The sequence below is a fragment of the Phyllostomus hastatus genome, unplaced genomic scaffold (genome assembly GCF_019186645.2).
Source record: "Phyllostomus hastatus isolate PE091 unplaced genomic scaffold, TTU_PhHast_1.1 phas_contig_86, whole genome shotgun sequence".
Taxonomy (NCBI): domain Eukaryota; kingdom Metazoa; phylum Chordata; class Mammalia; order Chiroptera; family Phyllostomidae; genus Phyllostomus; species Phyllostomus hastatus.
In genome coordinates, this window is record NW_025333977.1 from 91,199,987 (window position 1) to 91,227,883 (window position 27,897).

General features: G+C 37.4%; 1 protein-coding gene across 1 annotated transcript in view; it reads right to left on the reverse strand.

Annotated features, from left to right (window-relative positions):
* Positions 1–3,543: 3,543 nt before the first annotated feature.
* The window catches only part of CCDC14 (coiled-coil domain containing 14), a 49,415-nt gene continuing 25,061 nt past the window's right edge, over positions 3,544–27,897 (reverse strand). The window contains exons 10-13 of the mRNA XM_045851401.1: positions 15,648–15,730; positions 13,396–13,614; positions 13,187–13,319; positions 3,544–4,612 (exon numbers count right to left, since the gene is read on the reverse strand). Of these exons, the coding sequence (XP_045707357.1) occupies positions 3,676–4,612; positions 13,187–13,319; positions 13,396–13,614; positions 15,648–15,730 (1,372 nt within the window). The 3' untranslated portion in view covers positions 3,544–3,675. The remainder of the gene's footprint in view (positions 4,613–13,186; positions 13,320–13,395; positions 13,615–15,647; positions 15,731–27,897) is intronic.

The following is a 27,897-nucleotide window of genomic DNA, read 5'->3' on the forward strand; positions in this document are numbered from 1 at the left end:
CTGTCTTAGAGAAACTGCTTTGATTTCTAACTGGACAGGAACTGGGCCCCCAAGCTGTCCTAACATGATGCCACTCGACACTGAGAATGACAATGTGAATATCTGAAAACTACAGACTGAATATGATCTGCCATAATATATGATGGCTAAAGATAGCCAATTCATCTTTGTCCAGTTTTAAATGATTTAAAATTATAGGAAATTATAATCTAGCAGTATTCTGCCTGATAACATCACATCACATCTGGAACTCATTGCTGGATTTAAATTTTAAGACACTAACAAACTGGAGGACATCAAACGAGGACAAGCAGAATGCAGAGGGCTCTTTAAATGTTCTCTTAAGTCAGATTGTTCATTGTCCTCCAGTTTTCCAATCTTTCCCTACATTTATCCCTCCCACAAATTAGTGAGATAGGCTAGTGTGATAGATTATCCTTGCACTAGTGACATAGTTAAAAATGTTCCTGCCCTATCTCCCATCCTAAATATTTAACAATCCATGGCTTCTCCTCATAATAAGCAATAATGTGCAAATGTTTGCTAAACAAAAGTGAATTTTGTTTCAGAAGTAATAGGAATAAAGAATAAAAGCTACAAGGTGGCTAATGCAAGTTTAGATGTGCATAAAAAAGCTATAAATTTACCAACACCAGGAGAAAATCAAGTGAAGCCTAGGAGATCATTTGTCAGGGATTTAGTTAGGTCCAACAAGTCATTAACTGCCTATTATATGACAGACACCAAGTGTCACAGTGGGTGTCAAAGATGAATAAATACTGGTCCCTGCCCTTAAGAAGCATAAAGGGTAGGAAGGTTGACAAATAAGCTGATATCTGAATCTGTAGAGGTATATACAAGGTACATAAGTAGTACCAGGGGTTTGAAGAATGAGTAAGAATTTGTCAGGAGGCTGGGCAAGAGTGGTTCAGGCAAAAGGAATATACATGATGTGTTTGGCAACTTACCGGTAGTAGGTATCAATGTAGAACAGATTCCTTCTTTGGGTATGAGATAGATGATTTCTAAAGTCCTTTTGAAAATTCAACTTGTAAGCCAAGCCCTTCAGAGGTACATAAGATCTTACCATTTCTTTCTTTTTTATTGTTGTGCAAGTATAGCTTTCTCTTCTAATAATTCTCTGGGAGGTCCTACTTAGGCTAAATGCTTTAAATAAAATGGTACCCAGTACTCTACAATTGGTATACTAAAACAGTGAGGTGTGACAGTTGCAGAACTCATTTGTTTAAGCAATTCTAAGCAGAAGAGAATTTAGAATTAGAAGGTTTGAAAAATGATCGTTAGTTGGCAAATCAAATCTGTTTATCTATTGGTATGCTTAAATTCTAAACTCTTAAACTTAATTTATGAGAAACAGCCTCTTATCCTAATAATTAAAACTTAAGCCAATTTGTCATTCTTTGTCCTCTAACCCTGTTTTCTCTCACCATACTTATTACATGTTCCTTTTCTTATATCTTGCCGTAATGTTAGTTCCTTAAGGGCAGACATTATCTGTCTTGCTCACTGTATTCTCTGAGCCCAGACGAGGGAGGACCTGACACCTATTAGAGATTTCACTTAACTCATTGAATGGATCTTTAGCTGAAGAGATGGCCCTCACAATGTGAGCACTAGATACATACTTCGTAAGCTGTTATTTGGCTGCATGCCCTTTCTATCTAACTAGGCCTTGCAGTTCTGCTCTGCTTTCCATGCAGTTTAAGTAGACCTTCTTAACCTTTGCAGCACTTGACATAAATGCCATGATTAGTGAAAAGTAAAGATTTCTGCAAGATTTGCTAAATACTGCAAGGGTGGTTGGAATCAGGGAAGAATGTGTACCAAGTAACTTCTCTAGTTTCTTTAGCCCTGCCCCTGGCATCTCTCTACACTTGGTCAAACAGAATCAGCTTCTTTCATCTTCAATGATATTGACAAATTCTAAATCCGTTGTAAAGTTTCTGTACTACCACCACAGATTAGATGAAAGGACAGTAGAATAGCTTCAAAATGCTGAAAAATGGTTCTTTTCCATTCTACACCCAGTATCTACCAGAAGATACTGAATCGCCCTGGCAGAGGTTAAGGGATACTTCACATAGCTTCTCTCACTCTGGGACAAATGAAAGGACTGTGAGAAGGCTATGATATGGGTCTAGACTGACTCTCTGAGACTAAGATGAGGTAATTTACATTGCCTCCTGGTGTGAAGATCTAGAGAGAGCTACTGAAAGGGCACTCTCTCTCTCCTTATGCCACTCTCTATTTACAGTACTGTTATCAAGACTAAACTTGGAATTTGTTAGCTTGGAACTTGACTAAGAACTTGATTTTTCATTTTTGACATTTGCTCAGTTTGACTCAAAGTGATTAAACTGAAAACACTGCAATCACCTCTGATTTCCCCATCTCTTTCATTTTCTAGTAAATCACCAAGCCTACAAAAAATTTTCAATTTGTCTTTTTTTATGGCCCAAGGCTTATTACATCTGGACTATTGTAACAGCCTTCTATGTGGTCTCCATTCTCTCTCTCTCCTCTAATCCTTCCTATTCACCATCACTATGTAATTTTAAGAACACACAATTTCATCTGGTGGTCCTCAATTAAAAAAAAAAAAGCACTGCCACAACTAAAAATACTCAAACACCAGTGACATCATGTTTAATAATTACACCTCGGCCTGGAGCTTTTAACATTCTACAATTTGACCCCAACTCTTCTTAATGTGATATAATCTATTATTATTACCATTATCACATAATCTTGACTTCTCTATTTTAGACAGGTTAGTGTACTTACCACCCTCTTAATACACCACTCAACCAGCCTCTGAATTTTGTGATACTATTTATGGGATAAACATTTTGAGGATACTCATAGGATTATTCAAAGCCTATACATTCTTTAAGATACAAATGAAGTTTCTTCTCTTCTAGGCACCCCCCACCACTTTTTGGCTTTCTCCTTCTCTAAACTTCTATGAAACACAATTTCTCTTCCATTTTGTTAGGGTCATATTCCACCTTGAAATTTAACTGAACTCTTATGTTTCTATGCCATATGACCTTAAATATGCATTCAGGATAAAAATAAATAGAAGTGACAAAACTTTAAGAAACCATATGGTAACTTAGGATGTTACCTGTATTTTAGTTGATCACTTAATTTTTTTTAAGAGTTGGAGTACTTTCCATCTTAAATGTTCATACAGCTCACCCAAAACACTAGCCTATAGCAGAGAATCCCATATAAAAAACACAATGATACTAAAAAAACAAAAAGGAATCCTAAAAGAGAAACTCTAGTTTGAACATAGTAAATTGCACGCCAGGACTCGCCTCTAATTATCCTTTAGAGAACTGTTCCAACCTGCACCCTTTGCCCAGCAGGGTAATAAAAGAACTCAAATTGCTAAGTACTAAAATAAAATACTATTTATAATATGGCCCTAGTTATCTACAACTCTCTTCTCTTAGCAAATGTAAATTTAAGATGACCTGTTTTTATAAGCTCCACAGTATCAATATATTCCAATAATAAATTATTAAATTTATTTTTTCACACATAATTAATATAAAACATCATTTCTCTATACAAAAATTTAAAATATGTATTCCATGTACCCAAGTTCTATTCTTAAAAAGAGATACTCAATTTTTTTTCCTGAGTTCACTTCTCTAGAACACCGGACCTTAAGGATTCCTGGAGCCTAGCAATGTTGGCATCCAGTGCTGCAAGGCCATTTCGGAAGTCTTGTTCATCACGAGAAGTAAATGTTGAAAAAGAAGAGATGCTCCAGTCAGACATCAAGTCGGAATTTAAAAAGCTACCATCACACACAGTACTACTTTTCACTTGAAAGCTGCTGCTCTGACAAGTGGAAGGGCCGTGACACACAGCCGGTTCCTGTGGCCCCTCAGTGGCAGCAGAGATCTTGCAGATGGCTTCCTTTATTTTCTTGAGGAGCTGCTTGTCCTCCATTTCAGCTGTTGTGGAAAGTTTTTCATGTGCATGTTCTGCCTCCTTTTTGGAGGAAGAACAAACTCCAGATGCACATGTTCTATTTTCTTTTTCTGAGACAGGTCCACTGTTGCTGAGCAGTGGTGGTGGAGTTACACTGATCTGTGGCTGGGGGGATAATCTCTTAGATAGCGGTGATTTCCTTTTAGAAGTACTTCTGGCAAACGGAATATAAATTGTATTATCCAGATTACAATCACCTTCTATTAAAGTTGTAATTTTGCTCTCCTCATCAGAATGCTGTTTTGAAAGGGTAGAAATGATTCCAGGGGCCAATGCTTCCTCCATGCTCCTAGGGTCACTATGTTGAGGGACTTTGGAAGGCAGAACATTTTCATAGGGCCTGTCTCGCACTATGTTTTCCTCATTGTTAATTTCAGAAAGTGGCTCTGAATGAGTAAAAGTAGGATCTGTTTCTAACTTATTTAGGTAGCTCATTATGGAAATTTGAGCAGGGACTGGGTCATGTTGACATTGTTTTTCATAAATGGTCAGAAGTGATTTAGTAAGATTATTTCCAGGCTTGCAGCGAGCAGTGTCCATACTAAGATCTGAGAGAAGCTTTGCCATACTGCTTTGTAAAGTTCTGTTAAAAAGAAATTTAGTACATTAATTAGTTTTTTTACCCATTTCTTCCATTTACTCATATATGCCTCATCTTTAAAAGAAAGGATTAGAGGCAAGTGCCTGGTTTTTAATATGGGGAAAAGCAACTAAAAGCACAGTATTATAGAATATTCTATGGAAACAGTAAATTAAAATAATAAATGATAAAAGACCTTGGTGTGCATCAAGTCTAATATTATGTCTAAAAATAGAGGCTTGGAAATTTTTTTCTCTTATGGTATGGAGATGCTTTATTCTTGAGAAACACTGCAAAATAGTAAACACACTACTCATTTGAGAGTGGATGCTGTTAGTAATTAAGTTATTAATCTACATTTCAAATATATATTCAAAGGCCACTGGAGTAATACTAGAAAAAAAGAATGGTTAGAAAATTACATGGCATAAATCAGTATATGTAACAACTAGGTACCAGGAAAAATGTGGTTTAAGGAAAACCACAAAGGGTTTGAAGTCAGACAAAAAATGAATCCAATCCTAACACTATCACTAGCTATAATCTGGGACAAGTCACTCAAGCTTTCTGAATCTCAAGCTCCTCAAATGCTAAAGGAAGATAACCTAGTTTAGAATTACAGTGAATATTAAATAAGGTAAAATAATAAAACATAAGGATAATGTGTTTAATATATTTTCAGGCTAAATGGTTATTCCTTTAATGGCAGCTTTTATTAGTAGTCCTATTAAAGCCATTTTATACTAAGTCTGTTTGAATTCAATGACATTATGTTCATATTGATAAGAAATATACCAATCTAGACTTCTGGTCAAGATGGCAGAGTAGGCAGACATGGCTTGATTCTTCACACAATCACATCAAAATTACAACTAAAATATAGAACAATCATCACTCAGAACTGTCAGGAATCGAGTTGAGTGGAAGTATGACAACTACAGGATTAAAGAAACCACATCCATGCAGACTGGTAGGAGACGTGCAGATGCAGAACAAGCAGGTCTCTCACCCACTTGTGGTTAATAAAAATTTGAGAGGGATATCTCAGGAACAAGAAGTCTCAGCTCCACACCAGGACCCCCAGCCCAGGGTTCTAGTGCCAAGAAGATAAGTCCCCACTACTTCTAGCTACAAAAACCAGCACGGATTGAGTCAGTGGAAGAAACTGCTGGAACCCCAAGTAGTTCCACTTAAAAAACCCACACATGGACTCACCTACTCAGATTCACTCCATCTGAGCTCCAGCACACAGGCAGCAGCTTGAAGAGCACCACTGGCATACTGGGAGAGGCTGAAGTGTCATACATCTGGGCAAGCAGAGGCCATTGTCCCCTTTCTGGGTCCTCCTCCCTCAGAGCCATGGAGCTGGCATGCTGATGCCATATTTGAGACTCCATCAACCTGGCTAACTAACACTGTCTGAGCTGCCTTGGAGATCCCCAGAGACTCCACCCCACCCAATTTACTAGCTGACCCAAGCTGCTATGCCATATGAATGGCTGGTTTTGGCTCACTTGGTACAACTTCCTAAATCCTCTCAAATAAGCAACAGCTGGCCTTAAGTGAGTCCCAGGCCCAGCACAAATAGCAGCAATCTCAGATTGCTTTATAGTTCTGGAAGGAAGGCCCCCCCAAAAAACACAGGTGGGGGCTGACCTTGGCCTGCACCACTGGGGAAACCTCAGGACTAGAGCACCCAGTGGACAGCAACAGACCACGCTACAGCACCACCACCCTGGAGGGCAGAGGTTGGTAGTAAGTGGTCACAGCCAATCCTTGAAGCTACTGGCCTGAGTAAATCCCTCTCATTGATCTGCCAACAACAACCAAGGCTCAAATACAAGAGGAGGGTGTATTCAGGCCACACGAGGGGTGCACCTTGAGTACCGAGCTTGGGTGACAGGATAGGCTGTGCCACTGGACCCTACAGGACACCTACTACATTAGGCCACACTACCAAGACATGGAGTCAAAGCAGCTCTACCTAATACACAGAAACAAACAGGGAGGCTGCCAAAACGAGGACACAAAGAAACATGGCCCAAATGAAAAAAAAAAAGATCAAAACTCCAGAAAAAAGAGCTACCAGTAAATGAAATGGAGATAAGCAATCTACTCATTGCAGAGTTCAAAACATTGGTTATAAAAATGCTCAGTGAACTTAGTGAGGATCCCAACAGCATAAAAAAAGACCCAGTCAGAAACAAAGGATTTACTAATTGAAATAAAGAACAATTTGCAGGGAAACAATAGCAGAGTGGATGAAGCTGAGAATCAAATCAATGTTTTGACACATAAGGAAGCAAAAAACAACCACTCAGAACAAAAGAAGAAAAAAATCCAAAAAAAATGAGGGTAGTATAAGCAGCTTCTGGGCTACTTCAAGAGATCCAACATTCACATCAATAGGTGCCAGAAGGGGAAGAGAAAGAGCAAGAAATTGGAAATCTATTTGAAAAAATAATGAAAGAAAACTTCCCCAATTTAGTGAAGGAAATAGACATGCAAGTCTAGGAAGCACAGAGAATCCCAAACAAGTTGGACTCAAAGAGGACCACAGCAAGAAACATCATAACTAAAATTAAAAGGGTTAAAGATACAGAGAGAATATTACAAGCAGCAAGAGATAAACAGAGTTACCTACAAAGGAGTTCCCATAAGACTGTCAACTGATTTATCAAAAGAAACCCTGTGGGCAAGAAGGGGCTGGAAAGAAGTATTCAAAGTGGTGAAAAGCAAGGACCTACAACCAAGATTATTCTATCCAGCAAAGCTATCATTTAGAATGGAAGGTCCAATAAAGTGCTTCCAGACAAGGTCAAGTTAAAGGAATTCATCATCACCAAGCCATTATTACATGAAATGTTAAAGGGACTTATTTAAGAAAGAAGATCAAAACTATGAACATTAAAATGACAACAAACTCACAGCTATTAACAACTGAATCTAAAAAATAAAAACAAAAACAAACTAAGCAAACAACTAGAACATGAACAGAATCATAGGTGTGGGGATCACTTGGAGGGTTATCAGCTGGGTGGGGAGGGGGAGAAAAGGGGAAAAAGTGCAAGGATCAAAAAAAGCATTGTTGGTAGTAACACAATAGACAGGGGGAGTTTAAGAATAGTATAGGAAAGGGAGAAACCAAAGAACTTATACACATGACCCATGGACATGAACTAAGCAGAGAGGGAGTGCTGGAGGGAAGAGGAGTACTGAGCAGAGAGGGACAAAGGGAAAAATACTGGGACAACTGGAACAGCAGAATCAGTAAAATGTACTTTAAAAAACACACACACACACCAATGTAAAAAAAGATTAAAAGCACATCAACAGGTAATTTTAAATGATTACAACTAACCAATAAGGAAGTTTTAAAAGTTCAACTTTTGTCCCTGGCTAGGTAGCTCAGTTGGGTAGAGCATCTCAATCCAAAGTTGTGGGTTTGATCCTGGGTCAGGGCATGAACACATAAATAAAGAAAACTGTATCATTCATCCATCAGTAAATGATTGGATCAAAAAACTATGGTACATTTACACAATGGAATTCTACGCAGCAGAAAGAAAGAAGGAGCTCCTACCCTTTGCAACAGCATGGATGGAGCTGGAAAGCATTATGCTAAATGAAATAAGCCAGGCGGTGAAAGACAAATATCATATGATCTCACCTTTAACAGGAACCTAAACAACAAAACAAACAAACAAAATATAACCAAAGACACTGAAATAGAGAACAGGCTGACAGTGACCAAAGGGGAGAGGGGAGGGAATTTCAGGAGAAAAGGGGAAGGGTTTGTAGGATCTAGTATAAAGGACACATGGACAAAAACTAGGAGTGGGGGGAATGGGAGAGAAGTGGGGAGGGATGGGTGGGTGGGCTGGGATGGGATTCAAAGACAAAAAAACTATACTTGAACAACAATTAAAATAAAATTTAAAATAAAAAAGAAAAAGTGGTAGGAGTACTAACCCTTATCAGACATTGTGCTAAGTCAGCCCACAAACAACTTGACAATCATTTACAGTTCATCTAATAGAATAACTGGCAGTCATGAGGCAGGATTCACAGTAGCATAAAAATAAAGGGTCCTTGACAACAATGGAAAAACACTGGCAGGAAAATTCTTGAGAGTCTTAAGAAAAGGAAAATAAAACACCTAAATATCTAATTGTTTAGATAGTCTTTTCTAAGAGCAGATAATATACAATAATTAATGAGCTTTTTCAGTTTCTATGCTTCTGTGTTAGGGTAAATGTTAAGAAACGGGAGAAGTTCCAGCCAAGATGGAGGCATAGGCAGAAGCCCTTCACTTCCTCGTACAACCAAAAGGAGGATAACAACCAATCTAAAATCAATAAACAACCAGAAGCACCACAAAATGAAACTGCATGGAACTCCAACAAACAAGGAATTAAAGAAAAAATTAACCAGAACAACCAGATCAGTAAGGTGGTGGACCATACAGCCGGCTCAGAAAAGCTGGGGTGAGGTGGAGGACTGGGTGGGCAGGCAGGGATGGCTGTAAACGAAACTGAGACTCAGTAGTGGCTATGGACTACGGTGGTTGCCTTGGTGGGAGAAGCTCCCAGTCTCACAGAATCCTTTGGAAAGGGCACTAGAGACAAGCAGGTGAGCTCCATTGTTCCCTCTCTGGCCCCTCCCCCACAGGCAGCGTTGCAGTGCACCAAGGAGGGTTGCCCTGCTTTGGTGAATACCTGAGGCCCTGCCCACTTACAACTTACCAGATGCGCCAAGACAAAGAAATAAGGCCCAAATGAAAGAACAGAGCAAAACTTCAGAAAGAGAACTAAGTGATGAGGAGATAGCCAACCTATCTGATGGAGAATTTAAAGCCCTGATAATCAAATGTTCAGAGAACTGATTGAGCTTAGTTGAAAAATGAAAGAACAAATAAAGGATACCCAAAATGAAATAAAGCAAAATATTCAGGGAACCAACAGTGACAGGAAGGAAACCAGTACTCAAAGCAATGATTCGGAATTGAAAGGGAAAAATAAACATCCAAATGGAACAGAATGAATAAACAAGGGTTCAAAAAAGTGAAGAGAGACTTACAAACCTCTGGGACAACCTGAAACATTTCAATTTCTGAATTACAGGGGTGCCAGAAGGAGAACAACAGCAAGAAATTGAAAACTTATTTGAACAAATAATAAAAGGAAAACTTCCCCAATCTGGTTAAGGAAATAGACTTCTGGGAAGTCTAGGAAGCCCAAAGAGTCCCAAAGAAGTTGGACCCAAAAAGGAACACACCAAGGCACATCATCATTAAGCTACCCAAGATTAATGATAAGGAGAAATCCTAAAAGTAGCAAGAGAAAAGGAGACAGTTTCCTGCAAAGGAGTACCCATAAGGCTGTCAGCTGATTTCTCAAAAGAAACCTTACACGCAAGAAGGGGCTAGAAAGAAGTATTCCAAGTCATGAAAGGCAAGGACCTGCACCCAAGATTACTCTATCCAGCAAAGCTATCATTTGGAATGGAAGGGCAGATAAAGTGCTTTCCAGATAAGGTAACTCAAAGGAGTTCATCATCACCAAGCCACTATTATATGAAATGTTAAAAGAACTTATCTAAGAAAAAGAAGGTCAACACTATGAACAGTAAAATGACAACAAACTCACAACTACCAAATGAACCTAAAAGAAAAGAAAAATAATGAAAACAAAAACTAAGCAAACAGCTAGAACAGGAACAGAATCAGAGAAATGAACATCACATGGAGAGATTTCAGTGGGGAAGGGGAAGAGAGGAAAACCAGGGGAAAGGTACAGGGAAGAAAAAGGATAATTGGTAGGCAAAAATAGATGAAAAGAGATAAAAAATGGTATAGGAAAGATAGGACTCAAAGAACTTATATGTATAACCCATGGACATGAACCAAGGGGGGGGAATGCTGCAGGTTTGGGGGGCAGGGCAGAGGGGGGATAAAGGGGGAAAAATTGGGAAAATTGTAATAGCATAATCAACAAAAAATACTTTAAAAATATAAATAAATAAATAAAGGAAATGGCTCCAGTTGCAAGCAAATCTTTCTTCATTCCTAACAGACACTGGAAAAGGCAGACTATTTTGAAAGAACATGCAGGTACAAAGGTATCTTCTAGAAAGGCAGAAAAACCTCTCAATAATGAGTCATCTTCTAAGAGAAGCTGTCCTTTCAAAGCAGTAAGCAAGGTGGAAGAGGGAATCCAAAATCTTGGCTCAGGTACTAACTTAGGCACCAACTAGCTATGAAAGTCAGATAAGTTCCTTCATTTTGGGGGTTTCCATTTATGCTAATTTCTGGAATAATTATACTATCATTTATTTAGAAACTATTTTTACACTTTTATTATCTTCACAAATGCACCACCCATGTTAAATAGTTTTTAGTCCATTTTATCCTTTAAAAAGATGTTATCTCCCTACAAAGCACTAGAATATGTTTTTTGCTTGGTGATATGTCACTTTATATATGTGATCACAAAGTCACACACACATATTTGGAACATAATATGCAGTTTGTTGAGTAAGTGAATAAGCAAATAAATCCATCCATTTATCCATCCATCTCCCAGGTTAGAAAAAATGCTAAGATTTAGGCATGGAGTTGTTTACCAGGGATAAACTATTTTATCTAAGGCCATGACATGTGCAAAACTAAAAGAAAACATGGCTAGGAATTAAGAGATGTGAGTTCTAGTCCTAGCTCTGTTACTAAATTTCTATTAATATTTAAATTCCATGGTCCCAGTTGTCCCCATCTATGAAAATGCAGATATTAAAATCTTCCTTCCATAGACGAGGACAAATAAAACAATACATATGGAAGAGAGAAGACTTTTAAAAAAAAATCAGCTTGATTTCATACCCATAAAGAAGCTGGGTTTTGTGGTATGATGAAGAAAAATTAATGAGAAGAAAAGTAAACTCCCAGGGACTAGGCCCTCTGCTTCATTTTCTGCTTGGGGCTGAGAATCAAGCACTTAGAAGGGCAGAGACGCTCCCAGTGACACCCAAGTGACCACACATGGACCCTGACCATGTTGACTTGCTGTCCTGTTGTGCTTTCCCAAATTGACCATACACCATATATACTTCTTTTCTAAGTTTAGTGAGATAGAATTTATATACTATATTTAATATACCTTTTAAAAACATACAACTTAGTATTCTTTAGTATTTCATAGAGCTGGACAACCATCACCTCTATCTAATTTCAGAACATTTTCATCACCTTGAAAAGGAAGTCTATACCCATTAGCAGTTACTCCCTATTCTTCCCCTCTTTCCTCAGCCCCTGGCAACCATTAATCTACTTTTTATTTCCATGAATTTCCCTATTCTGGACATTTCATACAAATGGACTCACATGATAAGTTGCCTTTTGTGACTGGCTTCTTTTACCATAAATGTTTGATAACTGAGTTTTCACTCAAAAAGTATTTTCAGAAGAGATGTTTTTTCTTTGGAAACTTTATAAAGACTTTTTTGAGAAAGGAAATTCTCTCAATTACTTTACTTTGAATGAGAGTGGTATAAGCCAACATTTAAAAAACACTGACTAAAGCCTAATTAATTATAGCACTATGTGGAAATAAGTAGTGTCTATTGTTTTTCCCAGTTAATAATGTTTGAATGAAATTATTCTTTGAAATATGAATGTGGACCAAAAGCAGTATTTCTATGCTAACAGAGCTTATATAAAGTGATTTCAAATGTTTACAAAACTAAATTAACAAATTAAATATTACATATATATTACTATTTTATCTATTTTCCAGAACGTTTATAATTCAAAACGGATCCTCTCATTTGAAATACAAAGGAAATTGTTTGATATTCAGGATTGCTTTACATTTGGAACTATGAACTTCCAGAATCATTCAAAGGCATGGTCAGATCTGAAGATATTCAGGCCTAAAATAACTGACTTCTCTTCTGCAATCTTAAAAAGCACTTGAAAATCCAATTTTTAGCAAATATTTAAACAGAAAACTAAACTTCATTAGTATGTATCATATGAAATTGGATGAGGTGATTTTGAGTAAAGACTTATTGAAGAATGTAGGAATCTTAAGATAGCTGCCAACTCTTTCACTTTACTGATGAATGAGGCTCAAAGAGACTTACCCAAGATCTTATGGCATGAGGGCTTACTATGGTAAGGGCTTCTCGTGTTACTTCTTTGTCCCCCTATCAGCCTTATTCATGTCTCCTCTTGACGGTAAAGTTTAGAGAGATTAATAACTTGCTTAAAGTCATATAGCTAAAACATGGCAGAGCTAGGATTCCACTCAGGTCTCTCTAGCTGTAGAGCCAGACAGTTCTTAACCTTTTTGGTAAGCAAGTCTTTAGCTCCTTATCAGAGCCCTTTTCCTGGAATCACGTGGTCTTAAAAAGCATTTATCAGGTTCGAAGTTTCTACATTAACAGCTGGGACAGAATTTTAAAAAGCAGAAATTAGCAAAAACACTGTCAAAATAAGGGAAAGAGAGCAGTCTAAAATTATTTCAAAGTTCACAGGTATATCTATTGAAAGGAGTAAGTTATTTAAATATTCAATCTTACCTCGTTAAGTCTCTCAGTCGAGTTACCTCAGCATCACGCTGACGTAATGTTATTCCCAATATCTGATTTTCCTTTTCAGTAGCTGCTAACTTAAACTGGCAGCTCTTCACATTGACTAAGGCTTCCTCCAATTCTAAAACGACAAGTGAGTTTCAGTTTCCTTATTCCTTTTAAAAAAATGTGACCATAACTACAGCTCAAATACATACCAATTTTAATTCTAGTTGTTTCAATGTCAAATTGCTGTTTATTTTCAAGTATAGTTTGATCTTTCTCTTTAAATATATCAGAAAATTTTTTGTTTTCATCTTTCTGATTTTCGATCACTTTTAAAAGCTCTTCATTTTTACTTTGTAGTAATTCCTGGCTCTTTAGTGACTCCTGTAATTGATTCTGCAGTGACTTATTCAATGATTGAAGGGAAAACACTGTAAGACAAAACAGATCAAATAATTGTTTCCCCAATTTAAATAACTACAAACCTAGGAAAGAGCTCTTTTTAGAAGAGAAAAGGCTTAAATTTTATTGATTTTGTTTAACAATTATATGCTTGGGCAGTTCTATGTTAATACTAAACTTATTTTTAAAAATTGCTTGGCCAAAGCCATGCCTTTCTTCTCCAATTGATATTCCGGGTATTAAAAAATATTTTAACGAAAGAGTAATACATGCACAAATTTTAAAGAATCCCAACACCACGTAACACCAGTGATACCTATGATTCTCAATGAAGAGTCTCACTCCCACTCTACCTCCACATTCCCCCTAGAGGCGACTGCTATTAAATTTGGTATCTTTTTGGAAAATACTTTGGCATAAAACAAATATTTGAATCATACACAGTATACCTAGAGTTTCTAACTTGCCTTTTTTCTCTTATAAGATTTTGTGTATCAGCATAGAGCTATCACATTCCTTTTAATGGCTATAAAATTATATGACAGCATCCACTTAAAAAACACAGCCTTGAGTGAAAGCTTACTATGGCTGAGGCGCTACAGTAGTATCCGGCCACTCAGTGGTGAACAACAAAGACATGCCCCACGCTCTCATGGAGCTGGTAACAAGCAGGAAACTACAAGTGGCCATAAATGCTCTGAAGCAAACGATAAATAAATGAGAATAAAAAGGGATAAGGTAGTTAGAATGGGAACTACTAACCTCCTCACTTTCCATCTTGACCTATCTCCCTCTCCTCCTCTGTACACCCATCATTTATTCAGAATGGGATCAAAACAATCTTTTCCAAAATTACACAGGTGGAGTTGAACACTTTTCTGAGATGCATGTTCTGTTGGGTGCTCATATTTTTATTTCAAATATTAGGAAAAGTAAGCCTTTGTTGTATCATGTAATACAAAAAAGTTCCCTATTTTGTTGATACATTTTGAATGTATTTATAATTTTGTTGTGCAGAAAATAAAAAAAATTTCCCAAGATCTATTTTATCAATCTTTCCTTTGTGGCATCTGAGTTTTTGTCAGGCTTAGGAAAAGTTTCCAAAATACAAAAAAATAATAAGTTCTCATCTTTTCCTCTAGTACTATTTCTTTTACTTCAAGCTCTGTGATCCATAAGAATGATATGGCAATATCTGTCAAAACTGCAACTGTATACCCAATGACTCATCAATTCTACTGTTATCTGTAAGAATGCTCACACATGTGCACAAAGACATATATGTAAGATTTTCACTGTAGCACTGTTTGTATTGGGAAAATGGGGAAATTATCTCAATATGCACCAACAGAGGACTTTAAATACATTATGATATAATCACACAAGCAGAATATCCAAGTAGTTCTTAAAACAGAAAGAAACATATTTATGTATTTTGCTAGGGAAAAACGCCCCAACATGTTAAGTGAATAATGCAAGCTGCAGAAGAATATATACTGTACAAATTTCATTTCTTTTTTTTTAAGATTTTATTTATTTATTTTTAGAGAGGGAAGGGAGAGGGAGAGAGAGAGAGAGAGAAACATCAATGTGTGGTTGCTGGGGATCATGGCCTGCAACCCAGGCATGTACCCTGACTGGGAATCGAACCTGCGATGTTTTGGTTCGCAGCCCACGCTCAATCCACTGAGCTATGCCAGCCAGGGCTCAAATCTCATTTCTAAAAAAGGAAAGCACTTACATAATTCTAATATTGCCTATTTCATCTTATGTACTCAGTAACTATTTGTGAAATAAATTAATTATATATTAACAGAGGATATGTGAAAGGAAATACAGTCTTTTTAAAAGAAATAGGAATACATTATTGGGAAGTGATGTCATGAATTTTTAATTTTTGTTTCTGCACTATTTTAAATTTTAATAATTATTCCTATTTTTAAAATTTTTTATTAAAATGAAAGTCCACTTAAGACAAAGTAATTAAGAAAGCTCAATTCTTTATCAATATTTCCAAAACCACAGAGAATTTCACATCAGCTCCTAAAGTTCTTTTACCTACATTCGAGGTTGCATTCTTGAGAACCAGATGCCTTTTTAGTTTTTCCTTGTTCTCTAAGCTGCTGGTTCAAAATTCTCAACTGCCTAAAAATAATGAAGAAACATAAATATGAATGTGAGAATTCCAAGTTCATTTAACAGTGTGCATTTGACAGTCTATTATAAGAGACAACACACATGCTGGCACCCAGGAAGAGAGCAGAAGCCCATCTCATCCCCAAAATAAGACAAAACACCAAATGAACAAAACCACACTATTATTTATAGGCCTGAGATTAAAAGGTTAACTTCTCCGAGTTTCCTTCTTTCCTTTTTTATTGTCTTATCTTTTCAGTGATTTTCTTATTATTCCTCTTTCATTTCCTATTTCTTCTTCTGTCTTCTCTGTCTTTTCATTACTGTAGTAATGATCTGGTTTTTAAAAGATCTGCCATAACTATGAACTAGAATACCTACAATGACTGACTGCTATCAGGCATCTATCTGCTTGGTTTGTCATACACTGAAAAAACTGGGAAACAAACCTATGCTTCTGGTAATTTCTTTATCAAATGGACAAGTTAATGACCCGTTTAAGTAAAGAGAATGCTAATAGGCAGCAACTTTTCCTACAAATGAGCTTCATAATATAGAGCTGCTTCACAAATATGAACACACAAAAGGAACCACAAATGTCTCCTTTCCTTCTAAGAAGTTAATATTAAGTAAAGGTTATCTCTAGTATCTTTCCAGAATTATTTATTTTTGTTAATCAATCTAAAATATCAATTTTGTTACTGAATCACATCACTTACATGTATTAATTCCAGATGGATTAAAGAACTAAACATAAAATATACAAACAAAACCAAGTTCTATACAAGTTTTAGGTGGAAATCCACATGATCCTGAAGTGGGGAAGGCATTCCAAAGCAAGACTCAAAATCTAGCAACTATCAAGGGAAAGAATGAAGGATTTAACTGTATCAAAATTTGAAACTTGTTCTAGAATTAATAGTCCGGAAGAAAATACCTTCCACATATATAACAGAAAGGTCCATACATTTAAAGAGATCCTACAAATCAGTAAGAAATGCAGTAAAAAGTGACCAAGAATAAGAATGGGCAACTCACACAAGATACAGAAACAGCTGGTAAGCATGTGACAATTGCTCAGCCTCACTAGTATGAACAAATGCTAGTTTAAGACAAGAGATATTTTATGGCCAAAGGAATGGTAAAAACAAAGGAAATAACACTTGTTGGTGAGGGAAATGTGGTATATGGCAACGAATTATCTCAACTGGTGGGAGTCAATTGGTATAATAACCATTTCAGATGGCAATTTGGCAGTATCCAATAAAATAACCTTCAACAAAATAATTCTAACCAAATAGCTGTATATGTGAAAACGTCTACAATCTTGTAACATGTAAGGATGTTCACAACAGCAATATTTAATAATGAGAAGTTGGAAACAACTTAAAATGCTACAATATTATGGTATATCCATGCTAAGAAATACTAACACACGTATTTAAAAAAAGAGACAGCCATATGTACTGACATGGAAAAATCTCCAAGTTACATTAGGAAGTAAACAAACAAACAAAAACAAAACAAATCTACAGCAGCGGCCCCTAACCTTCCTCCTCTCCACCAACCAACCAACTGACCATGGACACCATCGCATTTCTGCCTGAGCTCCACCTCCTGTCCCCCCCACCGCCACCCTGGTTGGTGGAAAAATTATCTTCCACGAAACCAGTCCCTGGTGCCAAAAAGGCTGGAGACCGCTGATCTACAGAACAACAGCATAATCCTTAACAGATTTCTGCTTTTCTAAAGTTTCCCCTTTACAACAATGGGGGGAGATCTAGAAAAGGCAGCACAGACTGGTAATCTATAACTGCAAATGGAACACTTTTGGTGTTTTCCAGAAAAACAGCAGGCACTGAAGCCTTTTATACACCAAGTATGTGATAGAAGCTTTGCTTGACAATCTTTTTGTACATCCCTGGTCAGATTTTTCTCCCCTCTTCCACAACATAGTCAATCTAAACTTTTCATCACTCATTATAAACCTCTCATCCCTACCCTCCTCTTCTCAGTAGGATACTTTCCTATTTTCACCAAAAATAACATGGTTTTGGCACAAAAATCTGTTATCTTTCTGTATAAGTTTATCCATATGTATACTGATCCTCACTTCTTTCTTCTAGTCTTAGAGAAGGGAAGCTTCTTCGACTCCCTGGATCCCATCTTCTCCTAAGCCCTAAAGCACAGGTGGCAAACACAAGGCCAGAGGGCCAAATCCTGCGGACACCTTGTTTCTTCCTTGTCTCTACCCCGCTGCATGCCGAGCTCCGTGCCCCTAGTTAAGGAGTAGTTACATTTACACAGCCCTAAAGCTACATTCAGCCCTTTGAAGGCAACTGTGAGGCTGATGTGGCCTCCGATGAAAATAAGTTTGACACCTCTGCCCTAAAGGACTGCTCTTATTCCATTCCTTTTATCTTCTCCACCTGCAGCTTCTCCCACTTCACTGGCTCATGTGCCTGAGCTAAGAAAGATAATAAACTGCTCTCATATTTAAGAAAACATTTCCTCCAACCTAATTGTACCATTAACTACTCTTCTTTTTTTTTTTTTAAAGATTTTATTTATTCATTTTTAGAGAGGGAAGGGGGGGAGAGAGAGAGAGAGAGAGAGAGAGAGAGAAACATCAATGCGCAGTTGCTGGGGGGTCATGGCCTGCAACCCAGGAATGTACCCTGACTGGGAATCGAACCTGGGACACTTTGGTTCCCAGCCCGCGCTCAATCCACTGAGCTACGCCAGCCAGGGCTATTAACTACTCTTCTTCACTCTCATTCTCAGCATTCAAGGTCAGGCTTTTAAAAATTGCCACATGATTTTAAAAAATTAAATAACAAAAGAGAATTTTTAAAGAAAAGAATAGTTACATATGCTTTTTTAAAAATATTAGAAATTATATTTAAGTATGCTTGATTTTAACAAAGGGAAAAAACTGACATTTCGGCAAATATTTTTTTAGTTCATTCATTCTTTTTAAATATATCTTTACTGAGATAAAACTTACATATAATAAACTACAATTTTAATATGTATAATTTGATAAGCTTTGACATACAATATGTGAAGCCATCACAATTATTTCTCACCTCTTAAAATGTCTTCATGCCCCACTTCACAACATTCTTTCCAATCACTGATTTATAGATTACTTTGCACTTTCTAGAATTTTATATTATACCTTTATGCAATATACAATTATATTATAAATGGAATCACACAGTATATATACTTTTAGCCTGGCTACTTCCACTCAGCATAATGATCTTGAGATTTATCCACACTATTGCATGTAACAATTCCTTTCTTTTCATTGTTGAGTGAAATTCTACTGTATGGTACTGACAAACATCTGGGTTGTTTCCTATGAACATTCAAAACAAGTACATAGCTTTCACTTCTGAGTAAAACCCTAGGAGTAGAATGACTACATCGTATGGTACCATTAATTTCTAAGAAGCTGAAACTGTTTGCCAAAGTAATTGTACCATTTTACATTTCCACCAGTAAATTATTAAAGTTTCAGTTTCTCCACATTCCCACTAAGGTGTGGTATAGGTTTTTAAATTTTAACCATTCTAGTGGGAATATAGTGGTGTCTCATTGTGGTTTTAATTTACATTTTCCTAATGAGTAGTCACAATGAGCATATTTTCATGGGCTTATTTGATATCCATATATTTTCTTTTCTATTGTATCTATTCAAATATTTTGCCCATTTGATTGAGCTGTAACAATTCTTTATGCATTCCAGATACCAGTCCCTCATCAGATAGATGTACTGCAAATGTTTTCTGTTGTTTGCCTCTCCATTTTTAGTAATAATGGCCTTTGAAAAGCAAACATTTTCAATTTTGATGAAGTACAATATTTGTCTTCTACTTACACTTTTTGTTATATTTTAAAAATCTTTCTCAAACCAAGATCACTAAGATTTTCTCCTGTTCTATCAGTTCTGTAGATTTAGCTTGTCTATTAAGATTTGTGATTTATTTCAAGTTAGTATTTGTATAGTTTGTGATAAACTTTTTTTAGCCCTGGCTGGCGTAGCTCAGTGGATTGAGCACGGGCTGCAAACCAAAGTGTCGCAGGTTTGATTCCCAGTCAGGGTACATGCCTGGGTTGCAGGCCATGACCCCCAGCAACCGCACATTGATGTTTCTCTCTCTCTTTCTCCCTCCCTTCCCTCTTTAAAAAAATAAATAAATAAAATCTTAAAAAAAATTTTTTTTAATACTATGGCTCTCCAGAAGATCCAAGATGGAGGCAGAGTAGGTGGAAGCTACACTCACCTCCCAGGACCAAACTGGAATTACAACTAAAATATAGAGTAATCAAACTGAATAACCAACTGAAGACTAGCTGATGAGAAGTCTTATAAATAAGGATTTACATAAGAAGCAACGTGGACTGGTAGGAAGGGCAGAGATGCAAAAAGGACTGGCCCTGCAAAGGTTCCCCTTGAAAAGCCAAGCTCACCAGCTGAGAGTAATCAGAGGCACCCACATAACATCTGACTATGAAAATCAGCAGATTCTGTTTGTTTTTTAAGTATATTTTGATTATGCTTTTATAGTTGTCCCATTCTTTTTTTCTCCCCTTTATCTCCTTCTGCCTAGTACCTCTATTCCCTCCAGCATTCTTCCCACCTAGTTCACGTCCATGAGTCAAGCATATCTTTGGCTTCTCCATTTTCCTAATTTATTTCTTATATTATTCTTAATATCCCCCATCTATATTGCACCTACCAATTATGCTTCTTATTCCCTGCATCTTTCCCCCACTTCCCCCCCTGCCCGCACCCCATCTCCACTGATAACCCTCCATGCGATCTCCATTTCTGTGATTCTGTTTCTGTTCTAGTTGTTTGCTTAGTTTTTGTTTTAGGTTTGGTTGTTAATAACTGAGTTTATTGTCATTTTACTGTTCATATTTTAATCTTTTTTTCTTAGATAAGTCCCTTTAACATTTCATATAATAAGAGCTTGGTGATGATGGACTTCTTTAACTTGACCTTATCTGGGAAGCACTATATCTGCCCTTCAATTCTAAACAATAGCTTTGCTGGATAGAATAATCTAGGTTGTAGGTCCTTGCTTTTCATGATTCGGAATACTTCTTTCCAGCCCCTTCTCGCCTGTAAGCTTTCTTTTGAGAAATCAGCTGACAGTCTTATGGGAACTCCTCTGTAGGTAACAGTCTTCTTTTCTCTTGTTGCTTTTAAGATTCTCTCATCTTTAATCTTGGGTAATTTAATTATGACATGTCACACTGTGTTCCTCTTTGGGACTCTCTGAGCTTCCTGGACTTGTATGTCTATCTCCTTTTCCAGTTTGGGAAAGTTTTCCTTCATTATTTTTTCAATAATCAGCAGGGATTCTGTCTGCCAGGGAGAGGCAAGTCTGCTAGAGACACAGGAGCCCACTTAAAGGGCCAACACACAAATTCTCATTCACAGCCACTTACCCTAAGATCCAGTGGAATGGGGGAGGGCAGAGTGGACTAATTGTTTGAGGAGAATCTGGTGTTTATGGCTCTGGGGAGAGAGCTGAAGGGCCAGCCACCAGGATTCCTGAGCTGAGTTATTTCCCATACTGCAGACACCATCTTTCCTAGGGGGAACACTCCCTTCCACATGGCATCAGCCTGAGGGAATGCAATAGCCCCACCCTTTGGATCCCTGTCACCCACCCCTGCAGAGCTTGTGCTCTGCTGAGGAGTTAGCTAGGGTGGGCCAGGGTGTAGTAGTGTGGGAAAACTCAGGGGGTGTCAGTGATTGACTGGTGTGGCTTTAGGGCTGAAGCCATTCCTCCCACTTTCCTGTGAATCTGACTGGCACCTCCCCTTCATGGGAGATCTGCTAGCCCCACCTCCAGGTCCCAGGTGGCCTCACCCTCTTGATTCCCAGTGGCTCTACACTGCCAAGGTCTGGGCATAATCTGGGACAGACTGAGTTGTGTGGCTCTGGGGTGGGGGCCATTCCCCACACATTCCCCAAGCCTAACTGGCATCTCTCCCTTATGGGAGATCTACTAGCCCTACCCTCCCAACTCTCAGTGGCCCTGCTCTGCTGAGATCGAGCTCCTGGCAGAATCTGGGACAGATTGAATTGTGTGGCTCTAGGATGAGGCCATGTTTCCCTCAAATGCTGACTGGTGCAGAGCCCTCCCTTCATACAGCCAAATCTTGGCCTATTTAGGCCTGGTAAACTCTCTTGGCCTCATCTTGACTATCCCCCAAAACTCTGCCCTACCACAAAGTTGTACAAGCACCCAGTGTGTGATGGCTAGACTTGGTATACCCTAGGACACTTGCTGAATAGGCTCAGACCCAGCACTGGCATGGCACTAAGTTTTAACTTGTATCAATCTGGTGAACAGCACTCACCCCTAGCTGGCAACTCACTAAAAAACTACCTCAGGCAACTTGAGTACCACCAGAGGCTGTGTCAGGGCCTGAGCTTAACAGGCAGCTGGAAGGCAGAGGTAAAGCGTCAGGCGCACTGGGACTTTAGCTGACCTGTCCCTGGGCACGGTGTTGGTAAAAGCCAGCCTTGATGGACAGTGTGGTTTTTCCTGTGCAAACCCGGGCCCGACAGAGGCAGCCACTAACTGTGAATCACTTTGTAGCTTCAAGCAGGTAGCCCAGGGCCAGTCACAGGAAACATCTGATACTGGCCTACACCAGAGACCCTCCCAAGACACCCCAGAATCAACATACACAGTGGCCAGCTTCAGACACATCAGAGCAGGATCCAATTAGCTTCACAAGAGGCATATCCAAAGGCAGCTCTCAGCAGGCAACAGACCCTGTTGGGGCAAATTCTGCCTCATGGGATTGGCACATGCACAGCAGTTTAAACACTGTGGTCGAGGTTGACCCTCATAGTCAACAACCTGAGGGTCAACCCCATGCACCAAGGGGCCAAAAGCAATCAACACTCAATTACAACAGGAGGGCACATATAATCCACACAAGGGACATTCCTGGAGCACTCAAATTACATGACCAAGGAGACTGCCACTGGATCCACATGAGATACCTATTACAGAAGATCACCCTACCAAGACTGGGAGTCATAGCAGATCTACCTAACAAATAGAAACAACCTAAAAGAGGCAGCCAAAATGGGAAGACAAAGAATTATGACCCAAATGAAAGGAGAAATCTCCAGCAAAAGAACTAAGCGAAATAAAGGCAAGCAACTTGCCAGACACAGAGTTGAAAATAGTTATAAGCATCTTCAAGGAACTTAGTGAGAACTATAAGGAATTTAGTGAAAACTACACCAGCATGACAAAGGATATGGAAACCATAAAAAGAACCAGTGAGAAATGAAAAATACAATATCTGATGAAGAATACACTAGAAGGAATAAACATAAGTTGAATGAAGCTAAAGATTGAATCACTGATTTGAAAGAGAAGGTAGCAGAAAACACCCCATTAGAGCAGCAAAAAATGAAAAAAAATTATAGAATGAGGATAATTTAAGGAACCTTTGGGATAACATGAAGCATAACAACATCTGCATTATAGGGGTACCAGGAGGAGAGAGGGGGGAAGAAGTTGAGAACCTATTTGAAGTAATAATGACTGAAAATTCCTCTAATGTGCTAAAGGAAAAAGACACACAAATCCAGGAAGCACAAAGAATCCAAAACAAGATGAACCTAAAGAGGCCCACACCAAGATACATCATAAATAAAATGCCAAAGATTAAAGACAAAAAGATAGTTGTAACAACAGCAAGAGAAAGAGTTACCTGCAAGGGCCCTGTCATAAGACTGTCAGCTGAGTTCTCAATAGAAACATTTCAGGCCAGAAGGGATTGGCATGAAATATACTAAGTGATGAAAAGCAAGTACCTGCAACCAAGAGTACTTTACCCAGCAGGGCTATCATTTAAAACTGAAGGAGAAATAAAAGCTTCCCAGACAAGAAAAAGTTAGAAGAGTTCGTTACCACCAAACTAGTATTACAAGAAATGTGAAAGGGTCTTCCTGAAGAAGATGAAGAAGAAAAGAAGGAAACAGAGGAACAAAGTTAAAATAATAAAATAACAATAAATCTGTACCTATCAATAATCATTTTAAATGTAAATGTGTAAATGCTCCACATAAAAGACATAGAGTAGATAAATGGATAAGAAACCAAGACCTATATATATGCTGTCTACAAGAGACCCATCTCAGAATGAAAGATACACACAGGCTAAAACTAAAGGTATGGAAAGAGATCTCATACAAATGTTAAGGAAAAAAAAGCTGGGATAGCAACACTTATATCTGACAAAACAGACTTTTTGAAAAAGGCTATAGTAAGAGACAAACAAGAACACTACATAATGATAAAGGGAGCAACCCAGCAAAAGGATATATATAACCTGTGTAAACATATATGCATCCAAGATAGGAGTACATAAAATATGTAAAGCAAATCTTGATGGACAGAAAAAGAGGGATCAAAAGAAACACAGTCACAGAAAGGGATTTTAGCACTCCAATGATATCAATGGATAGACCTTTCAGACAGAATATCAACAAGGAAAGAGCAGCCTTAAATGATGCACGGGGTTGGATGGATTCAAATAATAGCTTCAGAGCATTTTACTTCAGAGCAGCAAAACAGAGTTTTTTTCAAGTGCACATGAAACATTTTCTAAGATAGACTACATGTTAGGGCACAAAATGAGTCCCAATAAATTAAAGAAGACTGAAATAATATTAAACATCTCCAACCATAATGTATGAAACTAGAAATCAATCACATGAAAAAAAGAGAAACACAAACACATAAAAGTCAAATATGTTACTAAACAATGAATGTGTTAACCAAGAGATCAAGCAAGAAATAAAAAATATACCTTGAAACACATGAAAATGAAAACACAACAAACCCAAATCTATGGGACACAGCAAAAGAAGTCCTAAGAGGGAAATTCATAGCATTATAGGCCTACCACAAGAAACAAGAAAAATCTCAAATAAACAATTTAATTTTAGACTTAAAAGAACTAGGAGAACAACAACAAACATAGTTCAAAGTAAGCTCAAGAAAAGAAATAATAAAGATCAGAGCAGACATAAACAAAATAGAATCTAAAAAATTAATACAAAAGATCAACAAAATAAGATCTGGTTCTTTTAAAAGATAAACAAGACTGATAAACTTTTAACAACACTCATCAAGAAGAAAAGAGAGGACCCAAAAAATAAAATCAGGAATGAAAGAGATGTATCAACTGACACCACAGAAATACAAAGAATTGTAAGAAAATATTATGAACAACTATATGCCCATAAATTGGACAATTTGAATAAAATGGATAAATTCCTGGAAACATACAATCTTCCAAAACTGAATCAGGAATAATCAGAAAATACAACTAATGAGATTGAAGCAGAAATCAAAAAATTCCCAGCAAAAGCCCTAGACTAGATAGCTTCGTAAGTGAATTTTATCAAACATTCACAGAACTAACACCTCTCCTTCTCAAAATATTCTAAAAATTTCAAGAGGAAGGGAAGACTCTCAAGCTCATTTTACAAAGCCAGCAATATCCTAATTCCAAAACCAGATAAAGATACTATAAAGAAAGAAAATCTTAAGCCAATATCCCTGATAAACACAGATGCTAAAATCCTCAACAAAATATCAGCAAACAGAAGCCAGCAAGACATTACAAAGATCATACACCATGATCAAGTGGGATTTATCCCAGGGATGCAAGGTTGGTACAATATCTACAAATCAATAAACATGCTACACTATATAAACAAAATGAAGGATAAAAATCACATATTTAGCCCTGGCTGGTGTGGCTCCAATTGATTGAGTACTGGCCTTGTGAACCAATGGGTTGCTGGTTCGATTCCCAGTCAGGGCACATACCTGGGTTGCGGGCCAGGTCTCCAGTAGGGGCCATGTGAGAGGCAACCACACATTGATGTTTCTCTCCCTCTCTTTCTCCCTCCCTTCTCCTCTGTCTAAAAAATAAATAAGTAAGCTCTTTAAAAACAAATTGCATGATTATATCATATCAATACATACAGAAAAAGCATTTGTTAACATCCATTACCCACTTATGATTAAAACTCTCAGCAAAGTGGGAATAGGAGGAACATACCTCAACATAATAAAGGCCATATATCAGAAATCCACAGTCAATATCATACTTAATGGGCAAAAACTAAAAGCATTTCCCTTCATATCAAGACAAGACAGCTATGTCTGCTTTCACCACCCTTATTCAATATAGTACTGGAAGTCCTAGCCACAGCAATCAGACAAGAAAAAGAAATGAAAGGCATCTAAATCATAAAGGGAGAAGTAAAACTGTCATTATTTATATATGACATGATCCTGCATATAGAGAACCCCCTAGATTCCACCAAAAAACTACTAGAATAAATGAATTCAGTAAAGTGACAAAATACAAAATAAATATCCAGAACTATCAGAAAGGGAAACTAAGAAAACAATCCCACTTACCATTGTATCAAAAAATTAATACTTAGGAATAAATTTAACCAAGGATGTAAAAGACCTGTACTGAGAAAATTTTAAGACACCAAAGAAAGAGATGGAAGAAGAAACAAGTGCAAACATATACCACATTCATAGACAGGAAGAACTAACATCATTAAAATGTCCATACTACCCAAAGCAATCTATGGATTCAATGTAATTCCTGTGTAATGATGTATTTCCCAGAATTATAACAAATATTACAAAATTTTTTATGGAACCACAAAAAGACCCCAAATAGCCACAGCAATCTTAAAAAAGAAGGACAAAGTTAGAGGAATCATGTTACCTGATATCAAAGTATACTACAAGGCCTTAATATCAAAACAGCATGGTATTAGCACAAAAACAGACATATACATCATTGGAACAGAACAAAGAGCCCAGAAATAAAGCCAGGCCTTTATGTTGAATTTGACAAAGAGACAAGAACATACAATGTAAAGATAATCTATTTGATATATAGTGTTGGAAAATTGGACTGATACATGCAAAAAAAAAAAATGGAGCTAAACCACTTTCTAACACCATACACAAGAACAAACTCAAAATGGATTAAAGACTTAAATATAAGACTCAAAACCATAAAAATCATAGAAGAAAAATAGTAAAATCTTGGACATTTCTCATAGCAATATTTTTTCTGTGTTTCCTTGGTCAAAGGAAACAAAAGAAAAAATAGACAAATGGAACTACAGGAAACTAAAAAAATTTTGCACAGCAAAGGAAACCATTAATAAAATGAAAAGACAACCCACTGAATGGGAGATATTTGCCAATGATACATCTGATAAGGGATTAATATCCAAAATGTATAAAACTCAACACCAAAAAAAACTAAACAATCCAACTGAAAAGTGGGCAAAGGACCTGAATAGACACTTCTCCAAGGAAGACATACAGATAGATAGCTATAGTCATGTGAAAAAAATGCTCAATGTCACTAGTCATCAGAGAAATGCAAATTAAAACCAAAACAAGATATCATCTCACACCGGCCAGAATGGCTATCATCAATAAATCAACAAACAACATGTATTGGCTGGGATGTGGAGAAAAGGGAATCCTCATGGGATAGGAAATAGGATAATGCCTCATGCACTGTTGGTAGGAATGCAGATTGATGCAGCCACTGTGGAAAGCACTATGGAGTTACCTCAAAAAATTAAAGGTGGAACTGCCTTATGACCTAGCAGTTCCACTCTGGGAATAAAGCCAAAGAAACCAAAAACACTAATTTTAAAGAATATATGCAGCCTATCCTATGTTCATTGCAGCATTATTTGCAACAGCCATATTTGTAAGCAGCCCTAGTGACTATCAGTAGATGAGTGGATAAAAAAGCTGTGGTACATTTACACAATGGAATACTACTCAGCCATTAAAAAGAAGATCATACTTTTTGTGACAGCATGGTAGACCTGGACAGTATTATGCTAAGTGAAATAAGTCAGTCAGAGAAAGGCAAGTATCATATGATTTCACTCATATCTAATACACAAAATAAACTAAAAAAAAACCAACAAAATAGAAACAGACATACAGAGAACAGACTGATAGCTGTCAGAAGGGAGAGGGTTGGTGTGCTGGGTGACAAAGGTGAAAGGACAAAGAAGAGAGAAGAAGGGAGGGGAGGGGAGGGGAGGA